The sequence below is a fragment of the Enhydra lutris genome, unplaced genomic scaffold (assembly GCF_002288905.1).
Source record: "Enhydra lutris kenyoni isolate GAN:26980312 unplaced genomic scaffold, ASM228890v2 scaffoldscaffold19, whole genome shotgun sequence".
NCBI classification, from domain to species: domain Eukaryota; kingdom Metazoa; phylum Chordata; class Mammalia; order Carnivora; family Mustelidae; genus Enhydra; species Enhydra lutris.
In genome coordinates, this window is record NW_019154103.1 from 7238376 (window position 1) to 7257783 (window position 19408).

Genomic DNA, 19408 nt, shown 5'->3' on the forward strand with positions numbered 1-19408 from the left:
TCTTCACTTGATATACTTACACAAAAACAATTTGAGATTATGTTCCTTCACTACCAGGAAATGAACTTTGTACAGTTTAAAATTCAACATAATACTAAAAAGACAAGTTTTAGTTGAATGCACCCTCTAGTGGTTTCCATTATGTGCAAGTACTTGCTTCTACAAAAGAAAACCTTTTTATGAAATGTCCCTAGTTTGCTTAGAACCTGAAGCCAGCTGGTAGAGAACATGCTATGAAGTGGATAATCATACAACTAGAAAGCTCCCTCTCTTCAAGAGCTGGAGGAATATTTTCTTTTACAACCCCCCCCCCCGCCACCATAAAACCTAGAATATTTGTGATATTCACCATACCAAATTCCATTATTTCTACAGCATTGACTTTAATCTTTACTCCTAAAGAAAATCAGGCCACTTCCCAGTTTGCTTTAACAAGCATTGCAGCATACTTATTCTTTGTCTAACAAAACCATACTGAGTACCAACTATGTATACCAGGCAATGGGAATACAATAAACAACTTATTACACAATTATTATGTAATTACTAATTTGAGCAGTGTTTTAAGTAAAGACTGCCACGAGTGTACAAGAGGGGATTGGTCTAATTTGGGTGGCAGGGGAGCAGAATAGGAAAGCTTACTTAAAAATAAAATGTAAAAAGACTTTAAGGGTAAATACTTTAGCTGAAAGAAGAAAAAGTGCTGTGCAAAGACAACAGCATATGTAAAGGCCTGGAGACTGCAAGGTACGCACAGCATTTGAGAAATTGAGGAAAGTCCCCGGGGTCAAAGAAGGGGAGATTGTACAGGGAGAGACTAGTGAAGTAACTCCAACTCAAGGAGTTTGAAGTTCATCTTAAATACAATGGGAGGGGGGCCCCTGGGTGGCTCAGTGGTTGAAGCCTCGGCCTTCAGCTCAGGTCATGATCCCAGTGTCCTTGGATCGAGCCCCGCATCGGGCTCTCTGCTCAGCAGGGAGCCTGCTTCCTCCTCTCTCTCTGCCTTCCTCTCTGCCTACTTGTGATCTCTGTCAAATAAATAAATAAAAATCTTAAAAAAAAAAACAACAACAATGGGAGGGGCACTTGGGTGGCTGAGTGCATTAATCGTCTGACTCCAGATTTCGACTGAGGCCATGATCTCAGGATCATGAGATTGAGCCCTGCCTGGGGTTCTGCGCTGGGCATGGAGCCTGCTTAAGATCATCTCTCCCTCTGTTTCTCCCCCAAGCCCTCTAAAATAAATAAGATCTCTTAAAAGAGAGAGAGACAGAGAGAGAGAAGAAAAAGATCAATGGGAAACTATGGAAGGGATTAAGGCAGAAGAGTAAAAAAACATTTTATTTAAAGATTTACTTATTGACCTGAGAGACAGAGTGAGAGCAGGAGCTGAAGGGGCAGAGAGGCAGACAGGGCTCAGGACTGGATCCCAGGACTCTGAGATCTTGACCTGAGCAGAAACCAAGAGTCGGCACTTAACAATGGCACCTACCCGGGCACCCCTGATTCACACTTCCAAAAATTCACTTTGCTAAGAAATGAAAATGGGTGAGGAAGTGGCGTAAAAAGTAGATGCCCAGACCATCTGCCAGTAATCCGGGTGAGATGGGATGAAACCTGGGACAAGGGAGGAGCAGTAGAGATGAAGTGGAAAGATAGTTAAGGGGCAAGATGGATCGACCATGATGATAGGTATGGAAGTAGCGAACTTGGTGAACGAAGTGATGTGACAATGCCATTGTCCCCACTAAGTACAACTGGTGGGGGTAGCTGTTTGAAAAAGATTTGAGATAATAAATTAACAAACTAGGGTTTTCCTCTTAAAAAGAGAACTTCTTTGGCCACAAAGTATAATTTTTTCAGTTGAAGGCTTAACTAGCATTAGGCAGGAGGATCACGAGGCACCACTCTCCTCTCAATTGGGCCCTAAATATCTTTTTTTTTTAATTTTTTTTTTTTAATTTCTAGGAGAATGACCCACTACTACTGCGCTAAGACTTTTACCTTACATCTACCTGAAAAGCCCTTCACTCATTCCCACCCCCAAATGATTTTAAAAGTACAGTTCAAAGGCCACCTTCTCCAGTCTTTACCACACCCCCATGCTGCCATGCAGCTCTTCTACTGAGCTGTGGGTTCCGGACAGCACGGATTAAGCACTCTTCATCTTTGCGTCCCCGTTGTGCAGCGCTGCACCCCTCAAACCCTCGGCGCTCCACAAATTTTCACTCAGCCGCACGCCCCGGCCCACGAGAGCAACTCTAACTAGCACACGTGCCCCGCCCCACATTAGCCTGCCGGAAGTGACGCACTCTCGGGGACGTATTTCCGATCCCGAGTGCAGACTCAGTCGCCGGGGGCGGGCTTCTCTGGCTGGCTAACTCAGCTGCCCTGGAGGATTCGTGCGCGGTAAGTAGCTGCGAGCGGCTCAGCGAGATAGGACCATGGGACACCCCCCACCCCGGCCGGTGCAGTGTGTTTCTCCCATTCGCTCCCAGGGACCTGCCGGGAAGGCGCAGAGACTGACTGCTGGGCCCCCAACAGCTCTCAACGGCAGATGGGGCTGGAGTGCCGGGATCCGAGGCCCGCCGAGGGTGCCGTCGCGGGGTCGGCTCTCAGCGGTCGGGTGCTAGCCGCCTGGGCTGGCGCATCCAGCCCTACCGGGACCCGGTGTCCAGTGGGCTCCCCCAACTACATCTTGATACTTAGAGCTTCCCCCTTTCCTTGTCCTCATAGGAAGGATAATGCACCTCTTGGACAGCTCCAGTCCCTACTGTGACAGTCGCAGGATCTGCAGTGAGCCGTGTGCGCGCGGGGTGTAGAAGTGTGTAGCGTCTCAGTGACTCGTTGGCTCCGCCCTTCAGCGTGTGTTTCCGGGAGGTTTCTAACCACGAGACTTGAGAGGTTTTAACCCTGTTTGGTAAACGGCATGCCGCCCCCAAAGGGGCGCGGCTCAGTAATTGAAAATGATTGGAAACCACTGGGCTCGAAGTGGTTTATAGTCTGATGAGCTAGAAGACCCAGCATCCTTACGTGACCATAAACAAACCCTTTTGTATATGTTACGTATCAATCTGCGGGAAGGGTTGTAATGGCAAACTTTGCGCCAAAGGACAGGATTTCTGTGTACTTAATTTGCTATGCAGATTGTTTGCACTGAACTGACTCAGCGAGAAGGTGGGATGAAAGTAGCCTTGGGACTTAACAGATAGGAAAACAGCCAGGAAAACTGCAGAATTTGGGAAGAGTAACTTCATTCACTGTATTACTTTGTGATTCAAATTTTACAAAGTAATTTGGTTACTTCATCAAATGTTTTACAGTTTTAAGCATTTATATATGTGTTGGGTTTTTTTGTTTTGTTTTACTGGTGTGGTAGCTCTTTTGGTAAGGGTCGATTTATTTTACAGGCATATCTGTGCCGCATATTATAAAATTAAATATACAGATATCTAAATGAAGTGTTTAAATAATTAAGGCTTTAACTTATGGGCATAATGTGATACAGTGTGGATCTTTAGTGGTTTTTGTTTTTTTTTTTTAATGGTTACTAACATCCATGCTTGTCTTAAAGCTTGATAAAGTACCGCTGATGAAATCATGACCAGGTGGGCCCGAGTTACTACCACTCATAACAAGAGACCTTTGGCTGCAACATCATGGGAGGACATGAAGAAGGGGTCCTTTGAGGGAGAAAGCCAAAATCTACCAAAGAGTAAACAACTTGAAGCCAAAAGGCTCTCCGTTAAAAATGATGCTCCCCAAGCAAAACACAAAAAGAACAAAAAGAAAAAGGAGTACTTTAATGAAGATGTAAATGGATTCATGGAATACCTAAGACAAAACTCACAGAGAGTTCATAATGGAGAGATGATAGCAGCAGACAGTGAGGAGGTAAGGGAAGAAATTGCAGTTGCTTTAAAGAAGGATAGTCGACGGGAAGGAAGAAGACTAAAAAGACAAGCAGCAAAGAAAAATGCAATGGTAAGATCATTACTTTAACTGAAATATTACTTTATATAGGTCAGAACTATTATTCATATACTCACACAATGTATATTCTAACAGAATCTGATGCTCTTACATACTAGATTTATAAAGCATCTTTTTGAAGGCTAGTAATAACATTAGGACTTTTTTTTTTTTAAGATTTTATTTATTTGACAGAGAGATCATAAGCAGGCAGAGAGGCAGGCAGAGAGAGAGGAGGAAGCAGGCTCCCCGCTGAGCAGAGAGCCCGATGCGGGGCTCGATCCCAGGACTCTGAGATCATGACCTGAGCTGAAGGCAGCAGCTTAACCCACTGAGCCACCCAGGTGCCCCACATTAGGACTTTTTTAGCACTTCCTGTATGCTGGGCACTTGATGTGATTAATTATCACAACAACACTATAAAGATAGTAGCATTAGTCTCATATGCGGATAAAACACTGATGTACAGGCAGATGTAAAAAAGTGCTGACAGCCACATAGCTAGTATAGTAGCAGAGATGAAATTCAAACAAGAGCTTGTCTGACTTCAAAACCTATGTTCTTATTCCTGCCTTCCAGTAGCTTCTTTTTAAACAGGCATTTAAAAAAAAAAAAAAAAAAGTAAGGTGGAGGGTTAAGTGCAACAGGTTAAATATGTGTGGTTCCCTTTACTTGGAAAGGATGTTTTTTGTCTTTATGCATGAAAAACTGAGGCACAGGAATGAGGTCTAATAAGACTCACACTAGTTAGTAACAGAGCAGAGTAATAGAGTTAAGATCCCTTGAGTTTGTTCCTAGTCATTGCTCCATCCCTTCTCCATACTACTCAGAGGAATGTTGGGGGCTGCACATTGATTTCTTTTGCCCACCCCTGGATTTTTAAACTGTCAGACGTAGGAAATGAAATACTTCATATAATTCTTTCCCTTCTCTAAGTGAATTTTCCAAGTCTTCTAGTAAGATGCTACATAAAAATCAGTATTTGTTATCAATTTACACCTTCATTTTTATTTGCAGGATTAGTTTTATACATACTTGCAGATAATCATTTAGAGATAATGCTAGTCAAACATTCCTTATGAATAAATATGGATAGAAAATGTAATCATTTTTATTTGGATCAGGATAGCTTTATTTAAATTGTACCATTATTTAAAAATATTTTAATTGGGACGCCTGGGTCGCTCAGTTGGTTAAACAACTGACCTGATTTGGGCTCAGGTCACAATCTCAAGGTCATGAGATCAAGCCCTATGTCAGGCTCTACACTCACTGAGGAGTCTGTCCCTCTCCCTCTGTTTCTCCCCCTGTTCATGTGTGTTCGCTCTCTAAAGTAAATAAATAAAATCTAAAAAAATTTTTATCAAGCTAATTTAACTTAAAGGTAATGTAACTTAAAGATAATTTCATTGACATAAGCACTATGATGAATTGCATAGTATTTGAAACATTTATATTGACTTTTTTTTTTTTTTTAAAGATTTTATTTATTATTTGACAGAAATCACAAGTAGGCAGAGAGGCAGGCAGAGAGAGAGAGGACAGAAAGTAGGCTTCCTGCTGAGCAGAGAGCCCGATGCAGGGCTCTATCCCAGGATCCTGGGATCATGACCTCAGCCGAAGGCAGAGGCTTTAACCCACTGAGCCACCCAGGCACCCCCATATTGTGACCTTTTAAGAGAAGTTTTATATTTGTAATTAAGGGAGAAAGACATTGGTTTTCAAGAAAAAATAAATGCTTTCTATTAAAGCATATATTTTAAAAGTATGTAGTTTGTTCAGTCTGAGCATCAATTCTTAATTGCTAATAAATTAAGATAATTTATGATGTTCACTGTCCATAGTCCCATCTAAGTTAAATTTAGGATCATTCAAGAAATTTGCATTTGAAAAAAAATAAAAAAAAATTTGCATTTGATGACAATTGGGTTTTAAAGGTGAAAACCTGGGGTGCCTGGGTGGCTCAGCTAGTTAAGCATCTGACCCACTCAGGTCATGATCACAGGGTGCTGGGATGGAGCCCTGCTTCTAGCTCCGTGTAGGGTGCCATACTCAGCAGAGAGTCTGTTTGCCCCTCTCCCTCTGCACCACCCCCACCTCGTGCTCTCTCTCTCTCTCTAATAAATAAAAAAAATCTAAAAAAAAAAAAAAAAAAAAGGTAAAAACCTAATCAGTGAACTGTCATGTTACTAGAGACCATGTTGACTTCACCAGGGTTTCCGGTCTTCTTCTTATGGTGATCTAGTTTTTAGCCATTAGCTTTTCCTGAACCTGTATAAAACTGCATTTTCTTTGTTTGGGCCACCTCATTCTAAATGTAAAAGTTAGTGAAGATTTAAAGGGGTTCATTCTTTTCCAGTATGTTATGAAATGGAAAAAATGAGGACACAGTTGCAATATATTATATGTTTTATCTGCCTGTTTAATTTGCTTTTTAAAAATCCTGTGCTTATTTTTAAAAAAAATTGTTTTAAAAAAAGTTTTTTTAAGATTTTATTTACTTATTTGACAAAAGAAGGAGAGAGAGCATGAGTAGGCAGAGTGGCAGGCAGAGGGAGAGGGAGAAGCAGGCTCCCCACTGAGCAGGGAGCCCAATGCAGGATCAGTGAGGGGGAGCCCAGGAGCCCAGGCCCCCGGGATCATGACCTGAGCCAAAGGCAGCCACTTAAGTGACTGAGCCACCCAGGCGCCCCTTTTTTCAAAAAAATTTTTGAAAAAATAAACCATTTGTTGTCCAAGAAATATATATATATACCTTTTTTCAGTTTATATAAAATAGTTTACATATCTTTGAGTATCCACCATATTTGATTATGATTATTGTTCTTATTCATTACAGCAAAAACTATTCTGCACATCAGTAGGTAGTATGTAAAGCGACCAAATAATTATTTAGTGTTATGTTGGAGCCAGATATTTCATGTTATAATTATTCTTTTAAAATGTATTGTGTAGGGGTGCCTGGGTGGCTGTCGTTAAGTGTCTGCCTTCAACTCAGGTCATGATCCCCAGGGTCCTGGGATCGAGCCCCACACTGGGCTCCCTGCTCAGAGGGTAGCCTGCATCTCTCTCTCCCACTCCCCCTGCTTGTGTTCCTGCTCTCGCTGTCTCTTTCTCTGTAAAATAAATAAGTATCTTTAAAAAATGTATTGTGTACATACTCTAAAAATGAAACACCTAATTCTGAGTATTAAAGATTATGCATTAAAGTTATGAAAACTATAAGATACATTTTTTGGTATGAAATATAATTTGAATCATAATTTAAATGGCATCATTTGACTCAAATGTATTCAATTATATGAACTTTGTAAGTACCAGTATGAATTATGCCTGATAATTTTTATGGTCATTTTCTATTTTTCACAGAAAACTCAGTTTTTCTAGAAAAGACATCCCCTTAATGAAATTAATAGTCCATATTTGCTTAATTCATTTAAGTAGTTTCTATGAAACCATTTTTAACTTTGTGTCTGAGATTGATGGATTTATGGATTGATGGTTTTCAAAAGTGCTGAGACCCTCTCCTGGAAATGACGTTTATTGTTTAGGAATGTATGGAACAACTTTTTTCTACAGATAAAACATTGAGATTTTTTTAAAAAGAGCTAGATAACAAACGAAAGACATTTTAAAGATATTTTTGAATTCAAGAATTAATAAAGCCAGTGTAGTTTTGTAATGTGGAAACTCACATTTTGTCTTCCCAGGTATGTTTCCATTGTAGAAAACCTGGCCATGGGATTGCAGATTGCCCAGCTGCCCTTGAGAATCAAGATATGGGAACTGGAATATGTTATCGGTGTGGGTCCACAGAGCATGAAATGACCAAGTGCAAAGCCAAAGTAGACCCAGCTCTTGGTATGTTTTCTTTCTATTGATTTTAGTGTGGTAAATGTCACAAGTGGGATTTTTGGGGACCGAGTTTGTCATGAGCATGCCACTTATTATTTTGAAATTGAGATTAAATTTTAAGTTGTATAAAAAAGGGTTTTTTTTCCAGATTATTTAAAATAATATGAATTATATGACTTGTTCTGTACTTAGCCAACTTAACAGAAAATGTTGATCCTTACAGGTGAATTTCCTTTTGCAAAATGTTTTGTTTGTGGGGAAATGGGGCATCTATCCAGATCCTGTCCTGATAATCCCAAAGGACTCTATGCTGATGGTGAGTACCGTTACCCTTATATGTCAGAAAAGGTGAGTTAGAATGCAGAGTTGTGATTTAACGTAGAGTCTTAATTAGCTCTTGAATCAATTCTTGGACAAAAAACAAAACCTTAAGAATTTCAGTTTTTATCAAACTCTATTCTATGTACTGGACTTTATGTGTAATATGACGTATTAATCAAGACAAAAAGCTAAAGTATATATTTTAAGCTTTTTGCTTGTTTCAGCATCATTTGTGAGAGTATGTTATAAATACCTACTTTTAAACACAACAGAAGCAAAGGGGGTATATCTCAAGCTAATATAAGATTTAAAAAAATAGTGTTGTGGATTTAATCACAGGTTAGCATACCATTTTGGATAGACGGGCTGGTAGACACTCTTCAATATGTATTGTAATCTTTGTTTCTGAATGTTTTCCTTGGGTAATCATCTAGCGTGGGATCATGTACCTCTCTTATCTTTAGCTCAACTAACATCTTAAGCTCCTTAGAGTCTGTGATGTCCGAAGCTTTAAGGAGGAAATTTTCTGTTACTATGAGTAAGGTGCTTATGTGCTAACTGATGCCATCAGGTTCCAGATACGTCTTGTATGTCATGTCCTGGGTCGCATGGGAGAAGTCCAGTGAAAAGGCACAGCATTCAAATCAAGCTGACGGGTTATAGCTCTAGTACCATCACTCACTAGTGGGACTTTGGCTGAGTTCTGTTATTTCTCTCAGTTCAGTTTCCTTGCCTGTTAAATGGAGATGAAAAACTATATTTCCTTGATTCTAAGATGTACATTTTCTCACATTTTAATGTCTCTGAACTCAGAATATATCTTACCAGTGGTGGGTGCCATGTAATTGGCAGGGATTTTTTTTTTTTCCCTGAGAGGTTTTAAAATATTATTTTTTAAAAATATTTTTTTTTAATTATTTTTTTTAAAGATTTTTATTTATTTATTTGACAGAGAGAGATCACAAGTAGAGAGGCAGGCAGAGAGAGAGAGAGAGAAGCAGGCTCCCTGCTGAGCAGAGAGCCCGATGTGGGACTCGATCCCAGGACCCTGAGATCATGACCTGAGCCGAAGGCAGCGGCTTAACCCATTGAGCCACCCAGGTGCCCAAAAATTATTTTTTTTTAAATAATGATATAGCTTATATTCAGTGTCTTAGATTTGATGAATTATGGTATTGATTGAATTATGGTACTGAAGAGCTACTGTTCAGTGTCCCTCTCCCATTTCACTCTGGCATCTATAACAGTAAAGAAGCTGGCCCTGGAAAAGGCCCACAGGTGCCTTTCTGTTTTAAACTTACGACACAGGTCTGATGACATGACTGATGATAAAGATGGCTTTGGATGGTTATGCAAAATGATTAGATGTTTTTTAAAAGTGCAGCAAAGGAAAGAAGAGATCACAGAGAAGTGAGAATTCAGCCAGGTTTACATCCTATAATGTCATATTTCTGGGTAAGTCACTTCACATTATAAGCATGTCATGATAATGCTTGACCATTAAGTAATAGTGTTTGACCATTAAGGGAAAGATTAATTTCAGAAACTACATGTGTGGTAATTCACAGTCCTGGAATGTTGTTTAAAGTAGGCAGACAGGCATTTTTATTAGTGTTAGGGTGCCTGGCAGATTGAAGGCACTAAAACAAAAGTGAATTTGGTTCCTTTTGTAACTGATCACCCCCATCTGACCTGTACAGATGAGCAATGGCTCCTAATCTTTTTGGGGTCATTGATCATTTGATAAGAAATATGGACATCCTCCTCGAAAAAATGCATCAGGACACGACTTTTGCTTACAGGTTCAACAGCTCACAAATCTTTGCCTATGTAACCACAGTTACGATCTTCTATGCAGTGGCTCTTGGACACTCCAGAGCACAAGTACCTTCTTCCATTATCTCCCTCCTCTCTGTCCCTCTTCTCCTCTGAAGGCCAGATGCAAGAACTAGTGGATAGGTACAGTTTAGGGCTCTGTGGGATCAAAAGGACAGAGAGTGGACTTATTAACAGGAATGGTGGCACCTACCTGTGTTCCTGTTTCCACCTCCCTGTGCACTGACAAGGCTGTGAGGACCAAATAAGATATGAAAAATGCTTTGAGACATTACAGTCCCTTGTAAGTATGAGAGGTTTTCAGTGACTTTGTTCTTTTAATAGGTGGTTGCTGCAGACTCTGTGGCTCTGTGGACCATTTTAAGAAAGATTGCCCTGAGAGCCAGAATTCAGGTGAGATCTCTGGGCCTCTATTTAGAAGGCCTGAGGTTATTATTCTGTGTTTTTGCTGAATTTTGTTAATACTGAGGTGCCACTAATTTTAAGACAACCTGGTTTCTTGCTGCAGTGACAATCTAGTCATTTCTCTGTCAGGAGTAGATGCAGTCGTAACTGAGCACTAGTAGCTGGTACTGTCAGGTGGGGAAAAGGTGACCACTAAGCCCTAGAGGACCCTCATCTTACAAAGCATCTTACTTATACACATTTTTAACTTCCACTAATGAATTTAATAATAAAGCCAGTTCTGTCACCAACAGAAAAATACTGATTCACTAAGAGGAAATAAAAAATATGAAAATAACTCAATATTTTTATGATTGAGCATTCTCACAAATGGTTTGCTTCATCTATATCTGAAGGATTCAGAGCTGAATGCAAAAACAGCCAAAAATACTAAAATTTTGTTAGGTACACATCATCAGGCCAGTTGTATTTTCTTTCTAATGAAATACTACTGTTGGTCATCAAAACTTCAAAAATGTTCACTATATGTATGTGAGGGAAGTGGATGTGATTATCATACTAGTTTACCTGGATTGGAATGATGATAATCTTGAGTGGAAGAAAGACAAGAGGGCAAAAGTAGTACTTCTTAGGGAAAAAGCACATTTCTTTTTATCTCAAATAGTGACAGTACTACACAAAATCTGCTCATTCTTACTTCCTACCTGAACATTTACCTTTGAAAACCCAGAGTTCTTATTTACGGTCTTGTAGAGAAGACGACAGTCTTTACTACATTGTAGGCAGGAGGACTGAAATGATGGAAGTGGAATTTGAATCCTCCCTCCTGGGAGGGTTGCCATTTCCCGAATGACAAGACTGACAAGCAGATGTTGTATAATTTCACAGGTGGAATCCTGTGCATTTAAAACCGATGCTTCATAAGTCATACTGTTTACAGATTCTTGGAATTCATTGACTCTATAATGATGAACTCTGGGAAAGAATGAAAGAGCTTTCTCATCAATTTGTGCATTGCAAAGCAGTTGCTGCATTTCCCTAATTGGGATGAGAAATTGCCTGCGGTACTCTGAAATCAAGGGTTATAATCAATTACAGAATGCTCACTCTCCTTTAGTGATGGGAGTCTTCCCTCTTTGTGATTATTCATGTCAAAACTAGTTCCTTTGCTCAGCCAGTTCCAAACTACAGGGATGTACTTGATTACCATTTTTCTTACATTCTAACTTCCATTCCTTAACAGATCGAATGGTCACGGTTGGTCGCTTGGCAAAGGGAATGAGCGCCGACTATGAAGAAATTTTGGATGTACCTAAACCACAAAAACCCAAGACAAAGATACCTAAAGTTGTTAATTTCTGATAATGATTAGTACTGTCATTAGTTACCACCTCATTGTTAAATATTCTGAACTGGGCCTACTTCGCAAATTGGAGCTGGGCTCCCTTGGAGACCTGTGTTGTAGATACCAGTATGATCAGGGAATGGTCGCATAGTTTCCTGAGTGCTGTCCATTAAAGAGTGCTTTTATCACTGGAGAAAATCACTGGAGAAGTAGAAGACGTTAGAATTGGATTCTCTAAAAGAACATTTTTAACAGAACTTAGGTATAACTAAGTGGTTATATGCTTGATTGTAACAATCATCTTTTTCTTAAAAACTATGTATTAATGTGAACCACCCCTACATAAAGTTTTACTGCTTGGCATTCGGAATTGAATTTTTAGTTAGATTGTTTTTTTTGTTCAAAACACCACCTTATTATTATGAATTTATTAATTGCCACAAAATCCACTATATTTTTAAAATAATAAAAATTCATTTGCTATTTACTTATTTTTCTGAATACCTGATTCTGGATTATACTAGCCATCCTCTCTTTATGTCCAGGTACAAACCCTTTGGAAATACCATCTTTTGTGAAGTCTAGATAAGATTAATTTTGGTTAATATTTATTTTAGTTTTGACATAAAGAAGTACAAATTATTGAGGTAAAATAGAAGAATACCTTAACAGCAGCTCTTCTTTGTTCTTGATTTTCAAGAGAGAAATTCTAGCCGAAATTTAGTTTCAGATATTCTGCCAGAATGATGTCACTTAACAGATTGTATATTACACTTAACAGCATTTTGTTCACATGTTTTAGATGCGTCCAGGTGAGAATGCAACTATCACTGTAATAGAGTTAGAACACTAATCAGAGACCCATTAGCTTCTTTGATTTGATGAATACATGCATACTTAATACATATATTTCACAAGGCTTAGGGCTCCCATTGTACTGTTTAATGGAATGACTCCAGTGGATTGTGTGTTTCATTTGGAATTTTACCTGATTGGATACATTTGTAACTAAAGGAAACAGCTGCGATTAGTCACTGATGCTTCAAAAGCAAAATATTTACCAAATAAGAAAAGAAACACTTATCTCTGTTTTAATGTCTGCATACCTCAACAGTTCTAGTTTTAATAGGAGCTGTTGTTTTATTTTTGATATGAGAGGAAAACAGGACAGAATATAGCTCAGCCTTCCAGAAAGGAGTGCCATTTAAAAGAAATCACACAAGTTGTGCAGCTGGAAGAGGGCAGCAGTACTGCCTTAGACATTTAGTACAAACACACCCAGATTTATTTCACCTGTCCTATGAGGTGCCAAAGACTCTGGAGAGTCAAAAGTCTCCTCAAGTGAGGAAGGCAAACATTAACTTTATTTATCCACTGCATCTTTCTCCAGTTCCTGCTGTGTTTCTGGTACTCTTTTAGGTACTTGGGATTATGGTTGTGATGAAGACAAACAAGGTCACACGCATTCTAATGCAGCTTTAGGATGGAGATGAGACTTGAGGGGAAAATACATATTTGACATATCAGTGTATCAGAAAAATAATATCCGAAATATTTTATTACATTTTAAAAATATTCTGTTGAGGGGCGCCTGAGTGGCTCAGTCAGTTAAGTGTCTATCTTCGGCTCAGGTCATGATCTCAGGGTCCTGGGATTCAGCCCCACATAGGGCTCTTTGCTCAGCAGGGAGCCTGCTTCCCCCTCTCCCTCTCCCTGCCTGCCTGCCACTACCCCGCTTGTGCTTTCTCACTATCTCTCTCTGTGTGTCAAATAAATAAATCTTTAAAAAATATATTCTGTTGCATCCCCTAGGACTTCGTCATTAGCATTCTTCCATCAATCCTCTGGAAATGCCACCTCTTACAAGCTTATCTTTCACTTTTCCAAGGCTGAATCCTAAATCCATCTGCTCTAATATCCCTGATTTCAGTTCCTCCTTGGATGTTTCACCAACACCTCAAGTCATTACTGCAGTAATTTTCAAAAAAAATATAAATTCAAAGACCTCTGATAGGCAGACGTTAGAAGCATCTCAGTTACAGGAGAGGTTTGAAATTATACCATACAAAATTTTAGTGTAATGCAACCCCTTTATTGCTAATTTTTTTACCTTTTTTAAAATCTAAAAATATTCTCAAAAATCTACTTCTGATCTGTATAGTCATTTAAACCTGCATATCCACTCTCTTACTGTATATCAATGTTAATTCATAAAATTGGAGCACAGTCCAAAGTTCGTGTAAATGAAAGCCTGCTGACACAGAACAAAAATAACCACCAGACCTAGGCTCGGAGAGTAGATGGGCTGGGGGAGGGGTAGGCAGGGGAAGCAGAGGTAGAGATTTGACCTACGGATGGCAGGATGTACCTAACTTCTTAATGCTCTAAACTCTCATGAAGTCCTTCAACTCTTAAATGTTGTTCTGTAGAGGAGGCCAACTTGACATGTGCTGGTTTGTCCTAGGAGTTAAGACAAATCACAGAGTAGAATAATGAATCTTGAAGTCTGGGGAATAAAGTGCTAGTATAATGGTTATGAAAGAAAAGCTCGGTTAATACCCTCTTTCTCTGTGATATCACATTTTGCAGGTACTTTTTGTGTGTATATATAGCAATAGATACTAAATTGGTCAGCCACCTTGAATATATGTGAAATGACACTAGTAAAGTAGTTCCTATTACTGAAATTGATTGAATTCCATTATGTTTTAATGTCTTCCTAATTTAAAGCTCTAAAACATGTAATACATCTTGTCAGATGCTCGTGACATACAGATATCTGCCGTATATAGAATATTCCCACACTATTAATCAACTAGCCAACTTACCATTTTTGATTTTTAAAATTTTATAAAATTTTAACCAGAACACGTTTCATCTCTGTAATGTAAAAATGCTTATGATCATTTTAAACCATATTTGTACCATTATATGGTCCATACAAAATTGCATATGGGCCATTTCCACTGCCCGTGCCCCTAGAAGGGAGGAGAGCCACAGATGATCTAAAACAGTGTTAAAACTCTTCTAATAATACAATCCAAATCACTGGTATTTGACCTGAGACCAATTTTATTTTTTAACCCCTTACTGCCTTTTGCTTAAGCCAAAATTAAATTATTTTGTGGCCCAAAATCTTGCCAGTTGTCAGGGCTAAGTGTACTCGGAATTAAAGGTGGGAAATAAAATTACAGGTAATTGAAAGTTTACCATTTAAAATATGTTTATCAATCCATCCTCAGTAGCATTCTCTAAGAATTGTATACAAGAGGCTGCTGTTTCTTCGATGGATTTTGACCAGCCACCAAGATTTCCAGCAAAGTAAGGAGAGATGCTAGCAGAAATCTGGTTGAAGTATGATACCTGTCTCAAAAAGAAAATACATTATTTTAATTGTTTATTGACTGAGACTTTTCCAAAAAAGTTTTTTTTTTTTTTTTAAGGTTTTATTTATTTGATAGTGCACAAGCAGTGGGAGTGACAGGCAGAGGGAGAAGGAAAAGCAGTCTCTCTGCTGAACAAGGAGCCTGATGCGGGACTCCATCCTAGGGCCCTAGGATCATGACCTGAGCAGAAGGCAGATGCTTAACCCACAGTCACCCAGGCACTCCCAAGAAAGGGAGTCAAGCAGGGATCTGAATCCAGTTGGGATAGGGGAGGCTATGGTCCTGATCTTCTGGGGATGTTCTGGAATGGAACTAAAAGGATGATCTCAGGATTCTCCTGATGTGGACACACGTTACAGAATTACACTTAACTAGGAAATGCAGGTAAAAGATTTCTCTGTATCTGTAGGAGCAAATTAACGTGCAGATGTTTCATCAAACTTACGGTACAGGAACTGCTGTCGATTGCATGGATGAGAAATCCAGCACAGATGATTTCACTTCTGATGTACTGTGGAGAAGGTGGGACTGATGGTAGAATAATGGATTTCACTGCCACCACGTAACTGTCACTGAAAAATGAAAGGACATTCTCTAAGTTATTGTGAGAAATGAAGGATAGTTGTTCAAAAACAAATTCCTGCAGTGAATTCCACTTATTTATTTAAGTAGAAGTGCAACTATGGAGACCCCTCTCCTAGATGAGGGCTCCACACATACATTCTCTATGGCTACCTTCAAGTGTAGGGAAGGGTAATAAGGGCCATAGGTATTGTCTGCCTAAGAATTAGTTACACTTTGCATAACTCCACAAGGCTGGAGTCAAGTTCTAAGCATGTTTTGTTATGCCCTAATGGGTTCTAAGGACCACCCTTAACAAATGTTAACATTTTGCTGTGTATCCCTTCACACCTTTTTATAAATATATAACACTGACGTAAGCAAATGCATGTACAGATTTTTGCATAAATGCATTTTATAAATATTGGCCTATAATTTGATTTTTCGCCTACCAATAAATCTTTGGATATATTTCTGAATCAGTGCCTCTATAGCTGCTTCATCCTTTTTAATGATGGCATAGTACTCTGCAGTATGGCTCTACCATAATTTATAAGACGGACCTTCAGTTTATTTCTCTACCTTTTGTCAAATAGATAAATACAGTGATATTATAATGAATGTCCATGTGCATTCCTAAACACACATGTGTGTGATTTATTTCCACAGGCCAGCTTTGACATTGGAAATTATGCCGGCCAGTTCCAGGTGTAGCCCTTAAACGTCCAAGAAGCTTCTACTGCTTATTTCTTTTCAATTCTTATGACACTTCTTAGAACGCAGACATCATGCCCGGAGAAGTCCAATGGCCACAGAGAAGTCAGGAACAAGCACTCTAGTGAACAGCCCTAGCTGGCAGCCAGGCCTTTTAAATGTCTAGCATAATTGAGCCTTTGTAAATTCTAAACCGCTCCTGATGTTTTATTTGGCAGTCACTGCATTTTTACTGATAATGGAATATTCTAAAGGTTTGCTAACAATGTGATGTGTGCATAGGAAAAGGAAAAAGGCAAAAGGAAAAGGAACTGCTTCAGGAATCGTGCACGGTGCTTTGCACACAGGTGGCATTTAATAGATGACTTTTAAAAATAACTAAAGGTCCATCTAGAAGAAATTCAGATGAACCTCATTCAAGACCAGAAATGCCAAAATTGCCTTCCTTATTTTCATATCAACTTTTTCATTCTACTCTTTTCTACAAAACATTACTACAGCACTTGGTTGCTCATACTCACCCATCTTTGAGAGGCCTTCTCCGTGATACAAGCACTACCAAGTCTTTGGGCTTGTCACCATTCACTACAGGACAAGTGATATGATATATCTGATCAGCTTCGCTCACCCAGTCTATGACTTCACAGGACCTGTGTAAACACAACAGTGAAAGAAAGGCTACACTTTCCCACCTGCTATGAATAAGGCATTCACTTCTTCTGTTTGTTTGCAGAACTACATTACTGAGGCCTACATTCACTCTTCTGTTCACATAACCATCCTGCCAAAGCCAGCATTATTTCTCAAAGTCTGTCTTTAGAAAGCTGTTTGGTCTGCAGAAATAATTATGCATGTGATGGAGAGAATGGTGGCCGTGTGATTCTAAGGTCACTGCCCTCCACACTTTGGAGAAAGGCATTTATAGTTGTTTTCCACAAAATTATTTCTGAATAATAATAATAACATCTGAAGAGTAGCAAATTATATGGACAGTCATCAAAGAAGGACTGTTAAAGGAATATGGTCTCCTGGAAAGAGCACCAAGTTCAGAGTCAAACAACCTGTCTTTGAATCCCAAATGTACACTTCCTATCTACGTTATGTTAGGCAAGTCACTTTATTTTTGTTTTCATTTGTAAAATATACATAATAACTATGGGGTTGTGGTGAGGATTAAATGAAAACACCTGGCACAGTACTGAATTAAGGCAGGTACACAAGACAAGTAAGTTGAATTAGAATTCATTCATTCACTCATCTATTCATTCAAGTTCACTTTGGAAAGTCAGGTGACCTAGAAAACAGTGCAAGAAACATTTGAAATGAATTAATACCAAATTTAACCATTGTTCCTGACAAAAGCTTTGTACTTGTAGAGTACCTACAAATATTGATGGAAGAAAACTGCAAAGTGTTTCCTCTTCTTTCAGAGTCTTTTATTACGATAGCACCAACCATGATGTATTATTTTGGCATCTATGCAAATGTAACCCATGACCCCAAAGGTGTTTCACTTTAGTGATATTAAATTGTCTATTGCAGGGGCACCTGGGTGGCTCAGTTGGTTAAGCTACTGCCTTCGGCTCAGGTCATGATCCTGAAGTCCTGGGATTGAGTCCCACATCAGGCTCCCTGCTCAGCAGGGAGTCTGCTTCTCCCTCTGACCTCTGACCCTCCCTCTTCTCATGCTCTCTCTCTCTCTCTCTCTCTCTAATTATCTCTCTCTCTCAAATAAATAAATAAAATCTTTTTAAAAAATTGTCTCTAGGGGCACCTGGGCGGCTCAGTGGGTTAAAGCCTCTACCTTCGGCTCAGATCATGATCCCAGGGTCCTGGGATCGAGCCCCACATCAGGCTCTCTGCTCAGCAGGGAGCCTGCCCCCCACCTCCCTCTCTGCCTGCCTCTCTGTCTACTTGTGATCTCTGTCTGTCAAATAAATAAATAAAATCTTTTAAAAAATTGTCTAATGCAGGGTGTCAATCATAATCAAGTTTAGCCATTTTATTTTTTTTTAAAGATTTTATTTATTTATCTGAGAGAGAGAGAGAGAGAGACGAGAGGGAAGAGGGTCAGAGGGAGAAGCAGACTTCCCACCAAACAGGGAGCCTGATGGGGGACTCCATCCTGGGACTCCAAGATCACGACCCGAACCTCAAAGGCTGACACTCAAATGACTGAGCCACCTGGGCACCCAAGTTTAGCCATTTTATTTTATTTTTTTTTTTTAAAGATTTTATTTATTTATTTGTCAGAGAGAGAGGGAGAGAGAGCAAGCACAGGCAGATAGAATGGCAGGCAGAGGCAGAGGGAGAAGCAGGCTCCCTGATGAGCAAGGAGCCCGATGTGGGACTCGATCCCAGGACGCTGGGATCATGACCTGAGCCGAAGGCAGCTGCCTAACCAACTGAGCCACCCAGGCATCCCAAGTTTAGCCATTTTAAAGATGAGCCTCCATCTCATCAAGATTAGGAAGTAAATCGTAATGCATGATATAACAGGAAGCCCATCTCACCAATCCCCTCCTTTCAGCAAGACGCCCAGTGAGGGCCCAGGAGCTGGGGCTCTATGGCCCCAGAGCTGGGACTCCTCGGAGGAGGAATGGGCATGGCTTGAGTGCAATCAGACCCAGCCGGTGCAGGTGGCCAGGTGCACAGCCTGTACTCCAGTTAAGAGGTGAAAAAGGCCGAGACTGGATTGGGTTGCAGGAGTCAGGAAGTAACAGCAGGAAGAGATATAGGCTGATAGGAGCGGGCCCTGATCAGACAGGAAAAGCAGGAAAGAATGCCTCTGACTTCAGTATCATCCAGCTGCCCCTCAGCTTCTCACCAGGGAACGCTACTTCACAGAAAGAAGGAGGAACCCCTCATCAAATACCAAGAGAGGGAGGTGGGAAGGACAATTTTGACAAACACTTCCTCAAGAGCAACAAAACTGTATATTAAAGTACAAGGGTGTGCAATTCAGAGCCTGATGGATCTGGGTTCCAATTCAGGTTCCGTTGCTTAGGAAAGC

General features: G+C 39.8%; 2 protein-coding genes across 7 annotated transcripts in view; one reads left to right on the forward strand and one right to left on the reverse strand.

Annotated features, from left to right (window-relative positions):
- Positions 1 to 2332: 2332 nt before the first annotated feature.
- LOC111148413 (zinc finger CCHC-type containing 9) lies at positions 2333 to 13283 on the forward strand. Of its 6 annotated transcripts, none has more exons than XM_022504940.1 (6): positions 2333 to 2409; positions 3575 to 3984; positions 7683 to 7833; positions 8051 to 8143; positions 10309 to 10377; positions 11633 to 13283. In XM_022504940.1, the coding sequence occupies exons 2-6, from the start codon at positions 3601 to 3603 to the stop codon at positions 11749 to 11751; spliced, it is 816 nt and encodes a 271-aa protein (XP_022360648.1). In that variant the 5' UTR covers positions 2333 to 2409; positions 3575 to 3600; the 3' UTR covers positions 11752 to 13283. The 6 variants fall into 6 exon arrangements, with proteins under 6 accessions (XP_022360648.1, XP_022360644.1, XP_022360645.1 ...); XM_022504936.1 differs by having other exon boundaries at positions 2346 to 2409; positions 2737 to 3984; XM_022504937.1 differs by lacking the exon at positions 2333 to 2409 and adding an exon at positions 2525 to 2904.
- Positions 13284 to 13509: 226 nt separating this feature from the next.
- The window catches only part of LOC111148302 (acyl-CoA thioesterase 12), a 47207-nt gene continuing 41308 nt past the window's right edge, over positions 13510 to 19408 (reverse strand). The window contains exons 13-15 of the mRNA XM_022504793.1: positions 16917 to 17045; positions 15566 to 15692; positions 13510 to 15097 (exon numbers count right to left, since the gene is read on the reverse strand). Of these exons, the coding sequence (XP_022360501.1) occupies positions 14948 to 15097; positions 15566 to 15692; positions 16917 to 17045 (406 nt within the window). The 3' untranslated portion in view covers positions 13510 to 14947. The remainder of the gene's footprint in view (positions 15098 to 15565; positions 15693 to 16916; positions 17046 to 19408) is intronic.